General features: G+C 39.7%; 1 protein-coding gene across 2 annotated transcripts in view; it reads right to left on the reverse strand.

Moving 5' to 3' along the window:
- Positions 1–10,534: 10,534 nt before the first annotated feature.
- The window catches only part of htr4 (5-hydroxytryptamine receptor 4), a 196,577-nt gene continuing 188,038 nt past the window's right edge, over positions 10,535–19,073 (reverse strand). Inside the window, exon 7 of one of the 2 annotated variants that reach the window (XM_056471818.1) lies at positions 10,535–17,754. In XM_056471818.1, coding sequence (XP_056327793.1) covers positions 17,667–17,754 — 88 coding nt within the window. In that variant the 3' untranslated portion in view covers positions 10,535–17,666. The remainder of the gene's footprint in view (positions 17,755–19,073) is intronic. The other variant, XM_056471819.1, reaches the window with a different exon arrangement.

The following is a 19,073-nucleotide window of genomic DNA, read 5'->3' on the forward strand; positions in this document are numbered from 1 at the left end:
AGCAGGATTACATCACCTCTCACTAATCTCCTCAAGGGTAAACCCAAAGGACTGGAGTGGACCAAAGAAGCAGCCGCAGCCTTCCGCCTTCTTAAGAAGGAGTTCACAAGGGCCCCACTCCTGACTCATCCTGACCCAAATCTTCCTTTCGTGGTGGAAGTGGACGCATCCACCACCGGCGTCGGGGCAGTATTATCTCAACATCATGATACACCGCCCCGACTGCATCCCTGTGCCTATTTCTCTCGGAAGTTGAGCCCGGCGGAGCAGAATTACAGCATAGGAGACAGGGAGCTTCTAGCAATCAAGCTAGCCTTGGAGGAGTGGCGTCACTGGTTGGAGGGAGCCAAACATCCGTTCCAGGTGATCACAGATCACAAAAACCTCCAGTACATCAAAGAGGCCAAGAGACTATGTCCACGTCAAGCCAGATGGTCACTTTTCTTCTCACGTTTTGATTTCTCCATTTCCTATCGTCCAGGACCCAAGAATCTAAGAGCAGACGCTCTCTCTCGTTTACACGAGCATCACGATCATGAAGAACTCCCAACGAAGATTCTTCCCGAACACATCTCCATTTGTCCGATCACCTGGAACGCTCCTCCAGTCGTTGCCACTCCGGAAGCTCCTGCTCCGCCGGGATGCCCTCCTCATCGGCAGTTCATACCACCTGAACACCGGGTAGATCTGATCCACTCCTTACATACCTCGCTAGGCACTGGACATCCAGGGATCAACAATACTCTCTCGCTAGTATCCCAACGATTCTGGTGGCCAAACATGGCAAGGGATGTGAGGCAATATGTTCAGGGCTGTAAGGACTGTGCCCAATCCAAGAGCCCACGTCATCTACCCGCTGGAAAGCTCCATCCCTTGCCGATTCCGAACCGTCCCTGGTCACACCTAGGAGTGGACTTTATCACTGACCTCCCTTCGTCAGAAGGTAATACCTGTATTCTAGTCATAGTAGATAGATTCTCAAAGTTTGTCAAACTAATCCCTCTGAAAGGTCTTCCCACAGCCTTTGAAACTGCCGACAATATCTTTAATCAAGTCTTCAGGTCATTTGGTATTCCAGAAGATATTGTGTCGGACAGAGGTCCACAGTTCATCTCACGTCTATGGAAAGCCTTCTTCAAGCTCCTAGGTGTGGCCGTCAGCCTCTCTTCTGGATATCATCCCCAAACCAACGGGCAGACAGAGAGGAAGATTCAGGAGGTGGGACGGTTCCTGAGGACCTTCTGCAGTGGTCACCAGAACTCCTGGAGCCAGTATTTGGGCTGGGCAGAATATGCCCAAAATTCACTGCGGCAACCCTCCACCGGACTCACGCCATTCCAGTGCGTCCTGGGCTTCCAACCACCGCTCTTTCCCTGGGATGGCGAACCATCTGATGTCCCCGCAGTGGATCACTGGTTCCGGGAGAGCGAGAGAGTCTGGGACGAGGCTCATCAACATCTGCAGAGGGCAGTCCGTCGAAGCAAGGTAACCGCCGATAGGAGAAGGTCTGAAGAACCCAGATACACACCCGGACAAAAGGTGTGGCTATCCACCCGGGACATACGCATGCGACTGCCCTCTCGCAAGTTAAGTCCCCGATTTGTTGGTCCCTTCACCATCGTGGAACAGGTTAACCCCGTCACCTACAAACTACAATTACCCTCTCACTACCGTATTCACCCTACATTCCACGTATCACTCCTGAAACCCTATCACGATCCTGTTCTTCCCTCCACAGAGCCTGACCACGAAGAGGAACCCCCTCCTCCACTGCTCCTAGAAGAAGGAGCCGTCTACGCAGTGAAGGAGATCTTGCGTTCCCGACGTCGTGGTGGCCAGTTGGAGTACCTGGTGGACTGGGAAGGGTACGGCCCCGAAGAAAGGACATGGGTTCCCAGAGCTGATATTCTCGATCCTAGTCTCATGGTGGAGTTTCATGAGAGCCACCCTGAGTTCCCAGCGCCTAGAGGCAGAGGGAGACCACCACGGCGTCGGAGGTGTCGGCCCTCAGGAGCGGGCCCTGGGGAGGGGGGTACTGTCACGGATTGGTCAGGCTCTCACGATCCCCACTCACGAAGATCACCATCACCTGACTTCTAATGAGCACACAGCTGCATCACATTCACGAGCACCAGATAAAAGCACAGCACTCCAGTCGCTCATGGTCCGGGCTCGTCTCGACGAAAGCGGACAACTGAGCGACCACTCAGCGTAGTCATCCTCAGCTAAACAAACGATTTACTTACCTGTTCTCTTTGTATTCCTCCCTAGTCTTCCTGGTCCTCCCGTATCGTCCTGTCTTCCAGTCCTTCCAAGTCTGTGTCATCCTCTGTCAGCTGTATCTGGTGTGTGCTGTCCATCCTCGTGTATTCCTGTTACCCAGCCACGGAGGAGAAGACCCCAACATCATTCCTGATCCTCCTGGCTATCCTTCATGTGCTCCTTGTTGTCATTCAATAAACACCCTAACGTTTCCTTACCTCTGTCTCCTGTCCGCTTCATAACAGACCCCTTCTCTCGAGGTTCTTTTTTCTTCACTTTCGTCAATTGGTGAAGTTTGTTCCTCGCCACTGTCGCCATTGGCTTGCTCGGTTTGGGACTTGTGGAGCTGCGCATGAATGGATTTGCTCTTCAGTGTTTGATTTTACAGCAGTGAAATTTAATCGAACTGAACTGAACTAAACTGAACTTCAACTCTGAAAACTGGACTGACACAGTTTCATTTTACTAGAACTTCTATGTTAAGCTGCTTTGAAACAATCTACAAAAAGCACTATAGAAATTAAGAGTGAATTGAATTGTTTCATTCACATATTGCTGACACTAAATGGTCTAAGCTCCATTGTGTTTAAAAATAAGCAACCTTCCCCTAACCTTAACTCAAACCATTAAATATGCTAAATACATATACTGTATGTCATTTTACCTTGTTCTTCCTTGGAAGTGACAAATTCAGACGAGTGTTTAGAATCCAGAATTTCAAATCCATCATCACAGAAGAGCTTGTTGCCCCGTCCTGGTATGTTTATAATAACATTGGTCCATCAAAATGGCCTTTTCCGTGACTGATTCTTAAATTCGTTCCCTCCAGACATGAAAATTTGGTAACATTCCAGCGTTGATCTTTATTACACAGCAGCCTGCAAGACTCTTCTCATGTAAAATCAATTAAATAAATAAATACTGTTAGAAATCAGCGTGAGAAATGCTTCAAAAGCCACTTCCCAAGAGAAGGCAACTCCATTTACAGAACTGATGGATTACATTCCATCTTCAGACATATTTTGGGATAAATGTGATCACGTTCAGAAGCTTTTTGGCTTTTTTTTCTCCCGTTTTCATTCTTACAACAGTTGCTTACACAAGCATTTGAGATGTTCACTTATCTGTGAACTGTTTTCCTCACATCGAAAGTCTGCTGTTTAAACTGATGTCGTTTCAGTGACTGATGTGGCCTGGGCTGACAGAAAAGAAAAGCACCATTTGATTTATCAAACAGCCGTCTCATAAAAAGACAAAAGCGAGATATGAAGAAAAACTGCTGCTTGTCGTAGACTCTGAAAGCATTTCAAGCTCAGGTCAAAGTTATAAACCTTTGAGAGGATAACAAACGCCTATTCAGTTTCCATTGCCGTGTGCCACGCTGCGAAGCCTTCTGAGTTACTCTTCCCAGAAAAATAGCCCATTTATCTAGAAAGAACTGAAGAGAGGACAACATCCCCAACAGTACTCGCACGAAAAGTCCAACCGACTCATTACAAGTCCAGGACAAAGGGCAAACAGCATACACTTTGTCTAAAACACGGCTAATAGCCTGACATCCGCTTGTAAATCATCTCATTAGAGGGTTTCTCCACACACCTCAATCTACCTCCAGTGACTTTTTCAGCTCAGTCAGCGCAAGACGTCAGAGTTAAGGCTCAGGCTTAAGGCCTAAATTTCCCCTCACATTTTAAAGGTTAGATTCATTATTAGCATCCCACGAGGGACATGAAATCTTCAAATATGCAAAAAGGCCAACACGAATTAGCGGAGGTCCCACAAGCACATTAAGCACGGGGAAAATAAGCAAAATAACCTCATAGCTTGGTTGCATTAAAAATTGAAGAGCTGAAAAGCAAACAGAGAGCTTCACACGGAATTGCTAGCCCGTGTATGCGAGTGCTAATTGCTATGTTCGATTTCCCACCGGCCGGCCGGCACTCCGCTTAGACTTTGATTAAGCGAGAGCTCACCAAGCACAAAGGCCATTATCACACTTGACATTTGAGTTGTGTAAATGAAGCATTTTGAGAATTTTCACCTAAAAAACGCCAAAGTCTGTTCTCCAGGGCTGATGAGGGAGCACTTAACTCAGCAAGTCACTCCAAAACGCAATCAGGGGAAAAGACGATCCTCAGCCCTTCAGATAACTCCATCAGTACGGCTCCTGTGATCAACTGCGAAGCTGAAATGGGGTCTAGGGTCATGCGAATTCAGTGATAATGGCCAAGCTGGTGTTTTTAAGAGTTAGCAACTCAACTGCGTCATCATTTCCGTCAAGGTCTGAGAAAAATGGTCCATTATACCAGTCAGATAGCGTCTTTACATCCAATTCATTGGGGTCCTTTTATGTCCTTTATGTTCTGGTCCCCCCAGAATGAGCCTGTGAAGTATCTGCTCAATATACGTCATATATCATTTATCTTTCATGCTGTAAATGCCACGTTTGTGTACAATAAATACCACTAAACAACCTAACTGTGTCTATTTGTATTCGAAAATGTTTGCCTCTACCATCTCTTTCCATATGGACAACTTTTCTGGCATGGTCAGTTTGCTTGGTTGCTCGCCTTGTATGCTATTGTACTTGTTATCCAGAATGTTCTAGTTTGAATCCGGTAAAACATTCATTCATTGATTTTGCTTTGGCTTAGTCCCTTTGTTCATCAGGGGTCGCCACAGCGGAAGAATAAGCCAACTGCCAACTTATCCAGCAAATGTATTACACAGCGAATGCCCTTCCAGTTGCAGCCCAGTACTGGGAAACATCCATACACACTCATTCACACACATACACTATGGCTGATTTAGTTCATTCAATTCACCTATACTGCATGTCTGTGGGGGAAACCGAAAGAAACCCACGCGAACATGAGAAGAACATGCAAACTCCACACAGAAATGCTAACTGGACTTGAACCAGTGAGACGACAGTGCTAACCACTGAGCCACCAGGTCGCCCTCTGGTAAAACACATTAACTTTAAGTATTCAGTATTTTAGATTAAATGAATCCAGTTTACAAAATGCAAGGCAAAATATATTTCACATTTTACCGCCTGACAAAACATTAGAGGTTCTATAGATAAAACAATATATATACAAAATCAGTTTTTACAGAAGAAATTGACCAGTCTGGTGGCCTTCTGACTTAGCAGCGTAGGTTTTGACTCATTTAATTTTTGACCCGTCAAAATAGCTTACTATAATAAATAACTATAATAAGTTGGAGATATTATTGGAGATATTGGAGGTGCATCTGAGAGATGGAGAAAGCGTAAAGTCTATTGCCAACTGTGTTCATTCCTGTTGGTGTCTTCAATCTAGCAACCCGTGTTTGCCAGTATTTGGAATTTTGGATGCCAGTACCATACATTTTTTTTCTGAGTGTACAGAATGCTGTTAGACAATTTTTTTTTATAGCAAAGGAAAAAAGTTCACATAATATTGGTTATGTTTGCCAATATACTATATAAGCTAAACAGTTGGTAAAGACAACAAATGTGAAACATTTTATTGTCCATCTCTCACACTACTAACTAAATTGTAAAATATGTTACTCCGGGTAGGTTTCGTTGCACATTTGAGATGACAAGATTCTCATTCTGAAAACATAGCCCTATATACATTTCTGGAGATCGTCCGGTTGGTCAGTTAGTAAGTCAGTCAGTCGACAGCGGCCTCTGAGGAGAGGGATCCGGTGTGGTCTTCTGCTGCTGTAGCCCATCCACCTCAAGGTTGGACATGTTGTGCGTTCAGAGATGCTCTTCTGCATACCTCGATTGTAATGAGTGGTATCTTTCTATCATCTTGACCAGTCTGGCCATTCTCCTCGGACCTCTGGCATCAACAACATTTATGCGCACAGAACTGCCGCTCACTGAATATTTTCTCTTTTTTGGACCATTCTCTGTAAACCCTAGAGAGGTTTGTGCGTGAAAATCCCAGTAGATCAGCAGTTTCTGAAATACTCAGACCAACCCCTCTGGCACCAACAACCAAGCCACGTTCAAAGTCACTTAAATCACCTTTCTTCCCCATTCTGATGCTCAGTTTGAACTGCAGCAGATGGTCTTGACCATATCTACATGCCTAAATGTAAATTGTAAATTGAGTTGCTGCCATGTGATTGGCTGATTATAAATTTGCCTTAAAGAGCAGTTAGACAGGTGTACCTAATAAAGTGGCCGGTGACTACATTTTTGCGGTTTTACAAAATTTAGGCTGAAACAAATTTCAAGGCTATTTGCAACAAGCTTGTGTTGAAGAAAGTTGAACCAAGTCGAAAGCATTATAGGACTCCTATAAATCTGACAGCACACTGAGTTGAAGACATCAGTGTACATTTTCAAAATATGAATAGACGGCATAACAACAAGGCAAAAGTTCCAGGAATGTGACGCAGGATGGTAAGAGAGCAGCTTTTAAAGCAGTTTATGGACCATCAGATCGGGAAAGGGAAATGAGCTCTGGCTTGGGTAAAGGTGGATGTGGAGAGAGTAAACCTGAACAGTCTGAACCTCATTACTGCACAGCTCACTGCCAGCCTGTTGTTTCTCACATGATCAATTATTAAATGCTCAGATTTCTTCTCGCAAACAAGAAAGGTGCATCGAGGAGAATCCTATACAGAACACCCTATAATGGACATTACATCATAGATAATGGACAGGAAATAGAGAGACGTCTAAAATAAAACGAGAGAATATGGGATTGAGTTAAAATGTTTGTAATATCATACCAGTAAGTGTTGGTTCTTACTATTTCTTCAAAACATATGGCATGTACTCCAAATGACACCAGCACTTTATTTCAGTGTCCTTGTTAAATGTTACATGTAACAACTATATAAGTTAAATTTAGCATATTCCATGTAATTAATCACTGTATTCCTAAACCTAACAATATAGTAAATATATGTCATTAAATAATTCATATGTTTCAGAATTTGAATATATAGTTACGCTTTAACAATGACACCATATTTGGATATTAAGGAACTTAAAAAAGCTTAAAATCAGTTTTAAATATCAGTGCAATTAACCTTTTCTTAACAGCTTACATCATGCCTTGATGTTTGAACTTTCAACATTGTTTCCTTTAATTTGACCTTATTCTGCATATGCTTCTAACTTTTCATCATATTTTTATTGTTCTTCTGTCATTACTTGTTTTATTTGTTGTATTGTCCTCTTTTAAGTAACACCATGTTTTAAAGGAACATCTTTGGTCGACACCATTTGTTTTTTTAAATGTTGCATTGTATTACACAGCTATTTAAAAAACAAATAAGTACACTAAACAAGAAATGCTACATTTAAAATGCTGATTTTGACAACAATAATGGGGTTTAATTATGTTTGAGTACACAATACTGTGATTATCATTTGTTGTAACAATATGAAAACGTTACATTTAGTTGTTTTTATTTTCTTTATTGCTCAATAATATAATTTGATCTGTTATTTTAAGTATACATACTGTAATCAAACGTTTGGAAACATTAATTTGTTTTAAGGTTTTGAAAGATGTCTCTTAGGTTGACCAAGCCTGTATTTATTTAATAAAAAATACAACAGAAACAGTAATGTTGGGAAATATCACCGGCCACTTTATTAGGTACACCTGCTCGTTTACGCAATTTTCTAATCAGACAACCACATGGCAACAACTAAATACATTTAGGCATGTAGACATGATCAAGACGATCTGCTGCAGTTTGAGCATCAGAATGGGGAAGAAAGGTGATTTAAGTGACTGAACGTGACATGGTTGTTGGTGCCAGACGGGCTGGTATGAGTATTTCAGAAACTGCTGATCTACTGGGAGTTTCAAGCACAACCATCTCTAGGGTTTACAGAGAATTGTCTGAAAAAGAGAAATTATCCAGTGAGCGGCAGTTCTGTGGGCGCAAATGCCTTGATGTTGCCAGAGGAGAATGGTCAGACTGGTTGAAGCTGATAGAAAGGCAACAATAACTCAAGTAACCACTCATTACAACCAAGGTATGCAGAAGAGCATCTCTGAACGCACAACACGTCCAACCTTGAGGCGGATGGGCTATACAGCAGCAGAAGACCACACCGGGTGCCACTCCTGTCAGCTAAGAACAGGAAACTGAATCTACATTTGGCACAGGCTCACTAAAATCGGACAATAGACGATTGGAAAAATGTTGCCTGGACTGACAACCAATGTTGCCATTCAGATGGTAGGGTCAGAATTTGGTGTCAACAACATAAAAGCATGGTTCCTTCCTGTCTTGTGTCAATGGATCAGGCTGGTGGTGGTGGTGTAATGGTGTGGGGGATATTTTCTAGACACACTTTGGGCCCATTAGTACCAATTGAGCATTGTGTCAACGCCACAGCTGACCATGTCCATCCCTTTATGACCACAGTCTACCCATCCTCTGATGGCTATTTCCAGCAGGAGAACGCGCCATGCTATAAAGTGTGAATCATCGCAGACTGGTTTCTTAAACATAACAATGAGTTCACTGTACTCAAATGGCCTCCACAGTCACATTCTCAATCCAACAGAGCACCTTTGAGCTGTGATGGAATAAGAGATTCGCATCATGGATGTGCAGCCGACAAATCTGCAGCAACTGCGTAATGCTATCATGTCAGTATGGACCAGTATCTCAGAGGGATATTTCTAGTACCTTGCTAAATCTATGCCACAAAGGATTAAGGCAGTTCTGAAGGCAAAAGGGGGTCCAACCTAATACGAGTAAGGTGTACCTAATAAAGTGGCCGGTGAGTGTATATTTAAATTGTAACTATTCCTGCATATCAAAGCTGAATCTTTAAAATAATAGCATTTAAAAATAAAACCTTTGGATTAAATTAATGTGTCCTTAATAACAGGGGGAAAATATACTATATAGTTGCTATAAAAAATACAAAGAAGATAATATTGAGAAATAAAATAAACTAGCAGTGCAGAAGAGTTCTTTCAAAACTTGCCACATAAAACAGCAATAGTTTTATTCAGCAAGGGTCATATAATAAAAGATAAAACTTGATTAAATATATCATAATACATTTTGAAACTCCCCATTTATTATAGATTAAATTTTAAAAGGTTTACATACAGTTAAGTCAGCAAATTAGCATTTTAAACATAACGAATGTATTTGAGACCAAACGTGTTCCTTTAACAGCTGTTTCTAGCCAACATCAAATGAATAATTCCAGTTCACAAGTTATTGTTTAGTCTCTCGCATAGCAAATGTTTTCTGGTCCAGCTCCGGGCCACACAATAACTTTTCCCTCTGCTCAAGTACTGTACAGCAAAGAATGACGGTCCTGAAGTGGCCTATAACTGGAATAAAGACAAGGGCCACACATGGGCCATAACCGACCCGAATCTCAGCCAATTTATTACTCTCAACACACCTCCCATCCACAACTGGCCCAAACGTAATTTGCTGTCATGCATGCAGTGCCATCATTGCCATGCATGGCCAACATTCGGCTGACATTATGCATGCCAGTGCCGGTAACATGCCAACAGTGCCATAATGAGGCCACATTTAGGCCAAGTCCGTTTTCTATGTGGGTACTGTACAACAAAACAAGACATTTCCCTTACTGTAGTGAAAAGTCATGTGAAAGGGTGCTCTCATCTCATAATCATTCATTATAATAAGAATGATGTCTAAAAAAGCATTCATCTATACTGAAAAAATTAAATTAGAAATAAAAATAAAATTAGTTGAAAAACAAAATTCTTAAGGTTTTTTTTAGGAAAACTTAATTGTTATTTGTTCAATCTACTTAAAATTTGTAAAACAAACTAAGTTAACTTAATTCAGGCCTGACCAACCCTGTTCCTGGAGATCGACCTTCCTGCAGATTTCAGTTGCAACCCATATTAAACACACCTGCCTGTAATTATCAAGTGCTGTTCAGGTCCTAATTAATTGGTTCAGGTGTTTTTTGATCAGGGTTGGAGCTGAACTTTGCAGGAAGGTCGATCTCCAGGAAAAGGGTTGAGCACCACTGACTAAATTTCTTCATGTTGTCCCAACACAAATGGATTGTGTGAAACCCAGCATTTATTTACAGTTTACCCTTTACAAAATAACATACAGTTAACTTAATAGTTTTTTACTTACAAATTTAAGTGGATGGAAAATAAAACATCTAAGCTGTCCCCCCAAAAAACTCAAGGATTGTGATATTTCAGCTCATTTTAAATAAGCTGTTTGAACAAGCATCATTTTTCACACCAAACACAAAAAAAAAACACCAAACACAAAAGGATTAATAACATCTCATAGTCTTTAATTATCATTTTTTAGAGCTGTCACATAGCAACAGAAAAAGTAATACACATAGCTCCCTGAAAGAGAAGCCTTACATGAAAATATCAATCTTAAATCCACCAAAATAAATACTGAGTTTACAAAAGTTCTACAACTTGTTGGGAGATTTACAACACATTCATGCTCAGAACTTCTGCCTGGAGGGCTCTGCCGTGTTCGATTTAGCTTCGTATGTGAGATTTGTGGAGCGGTGGGTCATTTCATATAAAATCCTCACAGTAATGACTTACCCTGAAGGGAAGGTTTGGGGTAAAGGTCCTAATGTTGTTTCTGTCATATATGACACGAATCTGTAGAAGCAATAACACACGGAGCATATATGAATGTTTTTGGTTCTGTCATGGCTATGGAGTGTCGTGATTTCCACATTTCCTTCCATATGCATCAGTGCTGCATCTCTCCTTTCTGCTCCTAATCACAGATCCTAAGCTTCAACTGTTACCGAATCTCCATCATTAAACAACATGATGACATCCAGAGAACACAGATAGCAAATTGTGCAAGCTGTTTGTCGCTGTCACCAACAAAACTGCTTACTGTTAGGGCATTTTCACACCTGCTCATATTGGAGTGTTTGTTTTGGAAGCTGATGCATTTTCTACCTTAGCTCAGTTAGTTCTGGCATAAATTTGTGTTTAGTTTAAGCAAACTCAGGAACTTTAGCGTTTGGGTTGAGGAAGTTCAGTTGGTTTTAACTGGGTTTTGTCACCATGGTAACTCATGCTACATGATTAAAGTGACATATACACTCCCTGGCCACTTTATTAGGCACTCCTTACTTGTACCGGGATGAACCCATTTTTGCCTTCAGAACTGCCTTAATCATTCATGGCATAGATTAAGGTAATGGAAATATTCCTCAGAGGTCCATATTGACATGATAGCATCACGCAGATGCTGCAGATTTGCCGTTCCACCAGATCCCAAAGGCGCTCAATTGGATTGAGATCTGGTGACTGTGGAGGCCAGTTGAGTACAGTGAACTCATTGTCATGTTTAAGAAACCAGTCTGAGATGATTCGCACTTTATGACATGGTGCGTTATCCTACTGGAAGTAGTGTAGGCAAAAGGACGTCCAACCCGGTGCTAGTAAGGTGTACCTAATAAAGTGGCCGGTGAGTGTATATGTGTTTGATGCACCAAAATGACCCCAAGTCCTCTCCTATTATTTAAAAAGTCTTTTGTTATAAGTAATATATATATGAATTCATTATATTATTTGTATTATTATATTTCATGTGACCTGGAATCATTAGACAATTAGGACAATGTTTGTTACTATAATTACATTTTTGTATTAGTTGCAATAGAAAATGTGTAATTTAAGAGTTCCAAAAAAATCTAAATATTGGGGAAACTAGCTTCACAGTTGACCAAATTAAATTCTCTGCAATTCATTTTACTAATCAGAAAGGTAAAATTGTATATTTTTTACAGTAAGAAATTTACAAAATGTCTTCATCGATCACGAATGATCCTTTTGCCTTGTAAATGTTTAAAAATTCATTATATTTCTGATAATAAAATCTCTGAATCTTCAACAGAGAAGTGAATTGTGTACTAACTCTCTGTCTGAATGCATTATGTCTCACAGTAAGGGGCACTATTTTAGTAAACGCTCCTATGAGCCGTATTTCAGAAAAGCGACAACAAAATGTACAGTCGTGAAAGTGTGAGAACAGGATGGACTCAACAGAGCAGTAAACCAAGTGGTACTATAATTCATAATAGAAATGTCCTAGAACGTCTACTGTAAAAATGATGTCTTTGTGAAACCTTGATTTCTGCTCTGTCAGTCCATTAGGTTTGTCAAAAGTATTGAATTCGGTACTAATCGAAGTGAAGTTTTCTAAAGTAATTTCGAGAGGTGCATGTGATGTGATTGATCGCGGCTGGTCTCCCACCCGTAATAATTAGTAAGCCAATTGGATTAATCCAAACCCCCTTTAATTAGCCTGTCAAGAATTACTCCCTTATCTTTTTCCGAAGAATCTCCCCATCCACCTCATCTCCCCCTTTTCTCCTTTACCAGAGAGGGCTCTCAAGAAATACCTGATCTCGTACCCCTTGTATGCTCATTGACCAGGCGGTAGCCCTGGGCTCAATAATCTTCGAGCTCAGGGTTCTCTCCTGGGACAGCATGCCAAACCTGCTATTATTATCAAGCAATATCTAAGGCTGCATTTACACTTCAGATCTTGATGGTGAATTTCGATTTTGTGTCTATCTGATTTTTTTTTTTACATCTTCTTCTTAAAATGATTTGTATCCGATTGTCTGTTTTTACACAGCACACGGCAAAGGCACAATGACTAAGAAAAAATGAGACAGCTGACAGCTGATAATAAAAGAGTGCTTTTTCTTGAATCCTGTATGTAATCTCTTCACAGGGTTTCATTTTTTAAAGTTCTTTTTGACAAGTTGTTTTACTATAGTTTATGACAGAAAAGTTTGCATTTGGCCATCTTCTTTTAATCTAGGCCTTTTTAAACCAGTTGGCATCTTAATGTCATGTCCATGGCGTGATTTATGCACATAACGTATGCCACAGTTTTATAATAGTTTATATTGGTTACGTGCATGCTCTGTCTCTCTCATGCTTAAATACTTGTGCCATATGACAATATAAAAGCCTTTTTAGTCCTCGTGTATGAGATTTAAGGTTTGGGACTCTGCTGAAGTCTGTTCCGAAGTGAAAGTGCCAGTGTTTATGTCATTCGCTATGGTTTTTAATGATGTGCGACTCGCATTGACAGGTGAAAATCCAATCTACCTGCTTACACTGCAGACACGAGGACACAGATCCGATTCATATCAGATGAATTTCCACAAATGAACAAGGCCTGAATCTGATTTGAGTCAATCGGAATCCATGTGATTTTTTCTTGCTTACACGTACATGGGCCATATCCAATCTGTGCCACATGGGAGAAAAAAATCGAAATTGAGTCACCATGCAGTGTAAATGCAGCTTAATCGTGAACTCTTGAATTTGAAATGTAAAAAATTCTCACTAATATTTGCTCAACATTGCTCAAATGTTAACAGGAAATTAATGTTTTTAAAATGTCAGTACTGACTGGTACTTGACTACCCCTACAGTCTATAATATGGGATATGCCAATGAGAATAGATTTACTCACACGCGACTTGCAGAAACACATCATGGTGTGCTTTAAAATGCTGCTCTCTAATAGAAACTGAACCAAGAATAAAATGCAATACTGTAACAAATGAAGTCTGTTTCAGAACAAAGCAAAAGGTGTGAAAATGCCCTGAAATTACCTCAAAGTACCTTCAAATCAAAACACATGTGCTACATAATTAAAAGTGTAGAAATGAAAACAGAGTATCTCAATTTTGGACATTATTACTCAGAGTTTGCCTTTGATTGTACATTTAAACCTTTAAAAAGGAATATTTTCAACCACTGCCAGCATTTATTGGTGTTAACTTGCACAGTTTCACTGCGAATCACAATGCTCTGTACATTTGTAAGGTGAAGGCACGACCATTTATACATGTTTGATTGTAAAAAACAAAACAAAACAAAAAAATAAGTAGCCCAGCGTACAGTTTATCTGGACATTGCTTCGAATGACACGGTATTTCATGGTCATACACCAGACTGGAAGAAGAAACGCATTCGACTAAAGCATTTCAAGGAACACACTGACCACTATCAAATCTTTTGCATAAAAATATATTCCTATGTACAAGAAAATCAATCTAATCTCTACCTTTAGAAATTAAATATCGCTTGATAAAAAACGAGAGGATGAGAAAAAGAAAGCTAAAGTGGGAATTTCCTTGAACTAGATAATGTAGCTAGCTCTGTTAGCATTCCAACAAATAAAGCCATAATAGATTCTTCCATTGGTTGATCAAATCTTAGTGTATCTTATTTGTTCCTTCATCGCATCACCACGTCCGCCACTACCCATCAGTGATTACCTTTATAAAAAACTGATCACGAAAGTCAAATTCCTTTCATATTTCTCAAATATTTATACGGCCTATTCGTGACCAGAATACTGAATGACTTGTGGAGGCAATAATCTTCATATTATAAAAGTGCTACAAGTGCTTTATTTGCAGGAGAGGTTGTTGTTTTAAAATAATCAGAAAGCTGACGCATGAGGACAGTGCTGAGCTGTACATGTACATTTTTTTTCTGTGTATGTGTGTGCGTGTGTTATGCTGACATTACTGCGGTCAGTACATCCCTGCAAACAGCAAACAAAACCAAACCTGTTTCCTGAAGAAACCGAGTGACACATCAAATGTAATTATTTCAAAATATTTACATCTCTTAGATCAATTCAAACAATTGGAGTTCCCAAAGGTAATTAATCTGAGGCGGAGGCACAGTTCAGCAGCCTGACAGGGGCTGAGATGAGGGATGGAGATTGTTCTGGGTCACTTCTGCTATATTGAGGCTGTCTAGGGAGCATGTTTATTGGGGTCCTCAACTCTGGAAGTGAGCTTTATTATGGCACATCACTGTTTTAGGAGCTTTTAGTTATAAATGTCAAGGAATTAAAATTTATCTACTGATTTATTTATTTAATTCATGGAATTTAAATCATTTATTTTAGTTTATTCATGACTTTTTAAATTGAATTACGCAGGAGCAATATTTACTCACCTGATGCCTGCGAAGCTTTCACACAATTTTTTAAAGAGATAGTTCACCCGAAAATGACCATCCTCATGTCACTTCAAATCTGTATGAACCTTTTTCAGTGGAAATTGAAGGAAGAATATTTCCTCCATTTTTCTATCAAAATGTATCCAATGGTTTTAAAGAAAATTTGGCAATGTTCAGCAAAACAGCAACCTGATTTTATGCAACAACAAAATAACAATGAGTTAGTGGCTAATTATATATTCCTACATATCCTTCAAACAAAAATCTAAGATTTTTTAAGTAAGCAGACTGTATACAAATTAGATTGTATGAATTCATATTAAATAGCCAATAATGCACCATGAATTGTCATGAATTGTTATGAGATTGGCTTGTAATGAAGCACAGTACAGAAGTCATATTAAAAACAAAGAAGATTTATGTTGGTCACCAAGTCAAATTTACTTGACCAACCTGAGCTTATTGTGAAACGTGTGGGATTTTTTAAAATTCTGGATTTTCCACAAAAATTCTCTGAAAATGACTGAAAAATCGACTGAGCAGCAATAGAACCCACTTGAAATATGTTGTATTAACATTTATGAATACTTACTGGCTGCATACATGCGGGTTTACACTGTGTTTTATTTAAATGTATACCTTCATGTTATTACTTTTGAAGTGAATGTCTGTAGGTACATCTATGATTACACTGTTGTCTCTTATGATCTCAACTGCATTACTTATAATTGTAGATGCAAAACAAGCACGCTCACAACAGAGAGAGCTGAAATCACAATGCTCATGTGTTGAGATGCGCTTGTTTTCCCAGGTTTCTTTTCTCTTCTGGCTGCCGTTATCAGTCTTGACAAGATTTTTGCTTTCTGTAAGTTGTCATACAATATTTTAGTTTTTCTTTTTTTTTTTTTAAGCAAACTGCAATGCAAAATTTTGTTCACTTCAGTTTACTCAGTTTACTTCTGCTGCTGAGAAACCATGAAATGTGAAAGATTAAATTACTCTCCCCATCTTGTTCCAAACCCTGGAGACATTTGTTCATCTTCGGAGCACAAATAAATATATTGTGAAAGAAACCAAAGATCTCCTTCACCCTCAGACAGCAAAAGGTCTGAGGATGATTATAGGTCTCATGGGATTGGAAATTCATGGGGGTGAGTAAATAATGACAACATGTTCATTTTAGGGTGAACTAACCTTTATATATTATGAATTAATGCCACTTTGCATCATTTGTGTTTCACAGAAGAAACAATTATAAATCACATGAGGGTGAATAAATAATATTATTTTTTTTGTCCAAACTATACCTTTAAGAACCTTTGCAAGAACCATTGAAACTGTTTAAAACTCAGTATTTGGGAGAAGTGGCCCTGGTTGCTGTCACCAAAGGTTTTGTTTGGACTGGCCTGACACTTTCTCAGTAACAGGCAGAGTCAGCAGGCATCATGTAGTGTTAACGCTCTCAGAAAAGCACTGCTCTGTGTATGTCGGTGAATTGCGTCAGAAGATATTGTATGGAAATCATTAAGAAATGGATGCATTTAGCAAAGCACAAAACTGACCTTACTGAATACAGTCACCTTTGGGTCAAAGAAATCTGTGTATTCAGAAGGCTTTACGAGAAGACAAATTACACAAACAAACTCTGATTAAATCTCCTTTCCAAAAGAGCTTAAGAAATCTTACACAGCCCAGATTTCAGTTCACAAAAGAACAATGTAAAAATGGAGATATTATGATTTTAATTGCTTGGAAAAAAGTCATGTTTTTATGAAATTCTTTAAGAAATTTTGTGTTTTATAGCTCTTAAATATGCCATATTCACTGAAAGATCCCTTTTATGCAATTTTATTCAGAATATGCTTAAGGATGCCTGAATCTTGTTGGGCAAAAAATCTATATATTCAGAATATATGGAAAAATATATGGGGAAATGGAGGAGCTGGTCAGCTATGCGCCCAGCTCTCAATACTGTGGTATGAATGTTTGTTTGTGGAACTCATTTTAATTTCTAGAACAAAAATAAATCTTTATTTTTGTTTAATAAAGTGTCAGCTACTCAGCATTTGTGCAGTACCTTTCAGGAAGTGTTATCCTGACCTCATAGAGCTCTAAAACCTCTCTGCATAAAGCTTGCAAGATGCAGTTTTGGCATTACCAAAAGAAATTATCAAATTCTGGGGTGGGGGGGACCCTTACCAACATTCCTTTGCCATGGAAATTCATATCCTAAAATCTAGACCAGATACCTTTGGCAACATTACTCTTTCCTTCATTGTTCAGCAGCTCTTTGAGCAGACGGTTCAGTCCAGCTCCCAGTATGTGAGTCCTGAAACGCTCCGGTCGGGCTTGAGCTGCAGGCAGGCCCGTAAGAAATGGGACCTTCCAGAGCTGGTCCTCATTAGAGGGTGGCCTGTGTCAGAAACATGACTCCTGGGACTCTGTGTCATTCTGTATTGACAGTTTCTCCTGTTCGGTGTGGTTTCCATTGTGAAGAACTGCATACCTGAAAGTACAAAAGAAACCAAGACAGCGCTTTAATTACATTTCTGGATGGAAAAAGTGCTTAATATTCAGCTCCTGACAAGACTTTAAAAATATGCTCAAGCTATATCGATGTACCATTTCACATACAGTGCAGAAACATTGAGAATATTAAGATAGACTGTGGTATGGACACTTGATTTGAGTTATTCCTAAGAAATATGAAAATGACTCTTTACCAAGGCACCTGTTCTCTCTGTGGGTCAAAGAAAAAAATCATGGGTCAAAGAAAATCTCATTTTGGTGTCTTTAAAGTCTGTGTGAAATCCCTTTCTTTTTTCATTTTCATGTTGCTAGCACACATTGTTAGTCTTAGAATTCTTTCACACTTGATTCGATTGCGTGGTCCGAACCCAGGTTCGATTGACCCCCCTTGCCACCTTCTTGGCTGGTTTGTGTTCACACTGTCTTTTTTCCCCTCTGAACCCTGGTAGGCTTGCGCCATTGATCTGCTGTTGTGTGTACAGCTGTTGCTAGATGATGGCCACGGAAGCCAAAATGGAAAGACGCAAGCATATCATGGTTGTTCTGCCTTTACTGAATTTTTTGGTTTTGGTAGCGTAACATAACAGAAAGCCACTTCTGTCCACAAAAAAATATTAAAAACATTCAGAAGTCGGTGCCAATAGCCTAGTGGTTAGCGCGTCGACACATAGCACCATTGTGCTCATAGCGACCCGAGTTCAATTCCTGGCTTGAGGTCCTTTGCTGATCCTTACCCTATCTCTACTCCCCATTCTTTCCTGGCTGTAAAATCTCCACTATTCTGTCCTAATAAAGGTGAAAACCCCTAAAAAATAATATAAAAAAAATGTTCAGAACATAACGCAATGTCTGCAATTGTTGTTTTTGGAGGAGACAAGCAGACATTATCACTGTGTTTGCACTGGGTCAGTCTCACTTGTCACCACAGGTAACATTAGGTGATACACTGACATACACACACACACACACACACACACACACACACACACACACACAAATGAACGTTATGAAAACTGAATTAATAACATCTGTTATTTGGTACAATTGCATTCACATCAGAACTGGACCAGAGTTTGTGCAATCCATACCCCAGACCACCTCTTTCAGGCGGACTCGGGTATGGTTCATGGGTGCGCACTTGAGTTAATAATAAACTATAAACTTTTTACTGACAAACGAGTAACGGCAAAGGATAGTGGCAAAATAGGAACATTTTAAATGACAATTAACTTATCCTACAGTAATTCTTAAAGTATAATTCTTGTTGAAATTATTATTGTTTTAAATATGCCTTAC

The sequence above is a fragment of the Danio aesculapii genome, chromosome 14 (genome assembly GCF_903798145.1).
Source record: "Danio aesculapii chromosome 14, fDanAes4.1, whole genome shotgun sequence".
In the NCBI taxonomy this organism is placed as follows: Eukaryota; Metazoa; Chordata; class Actinopteri; order Cypriniformes; family Danionidae; genus Danio; species Danio aesculapii.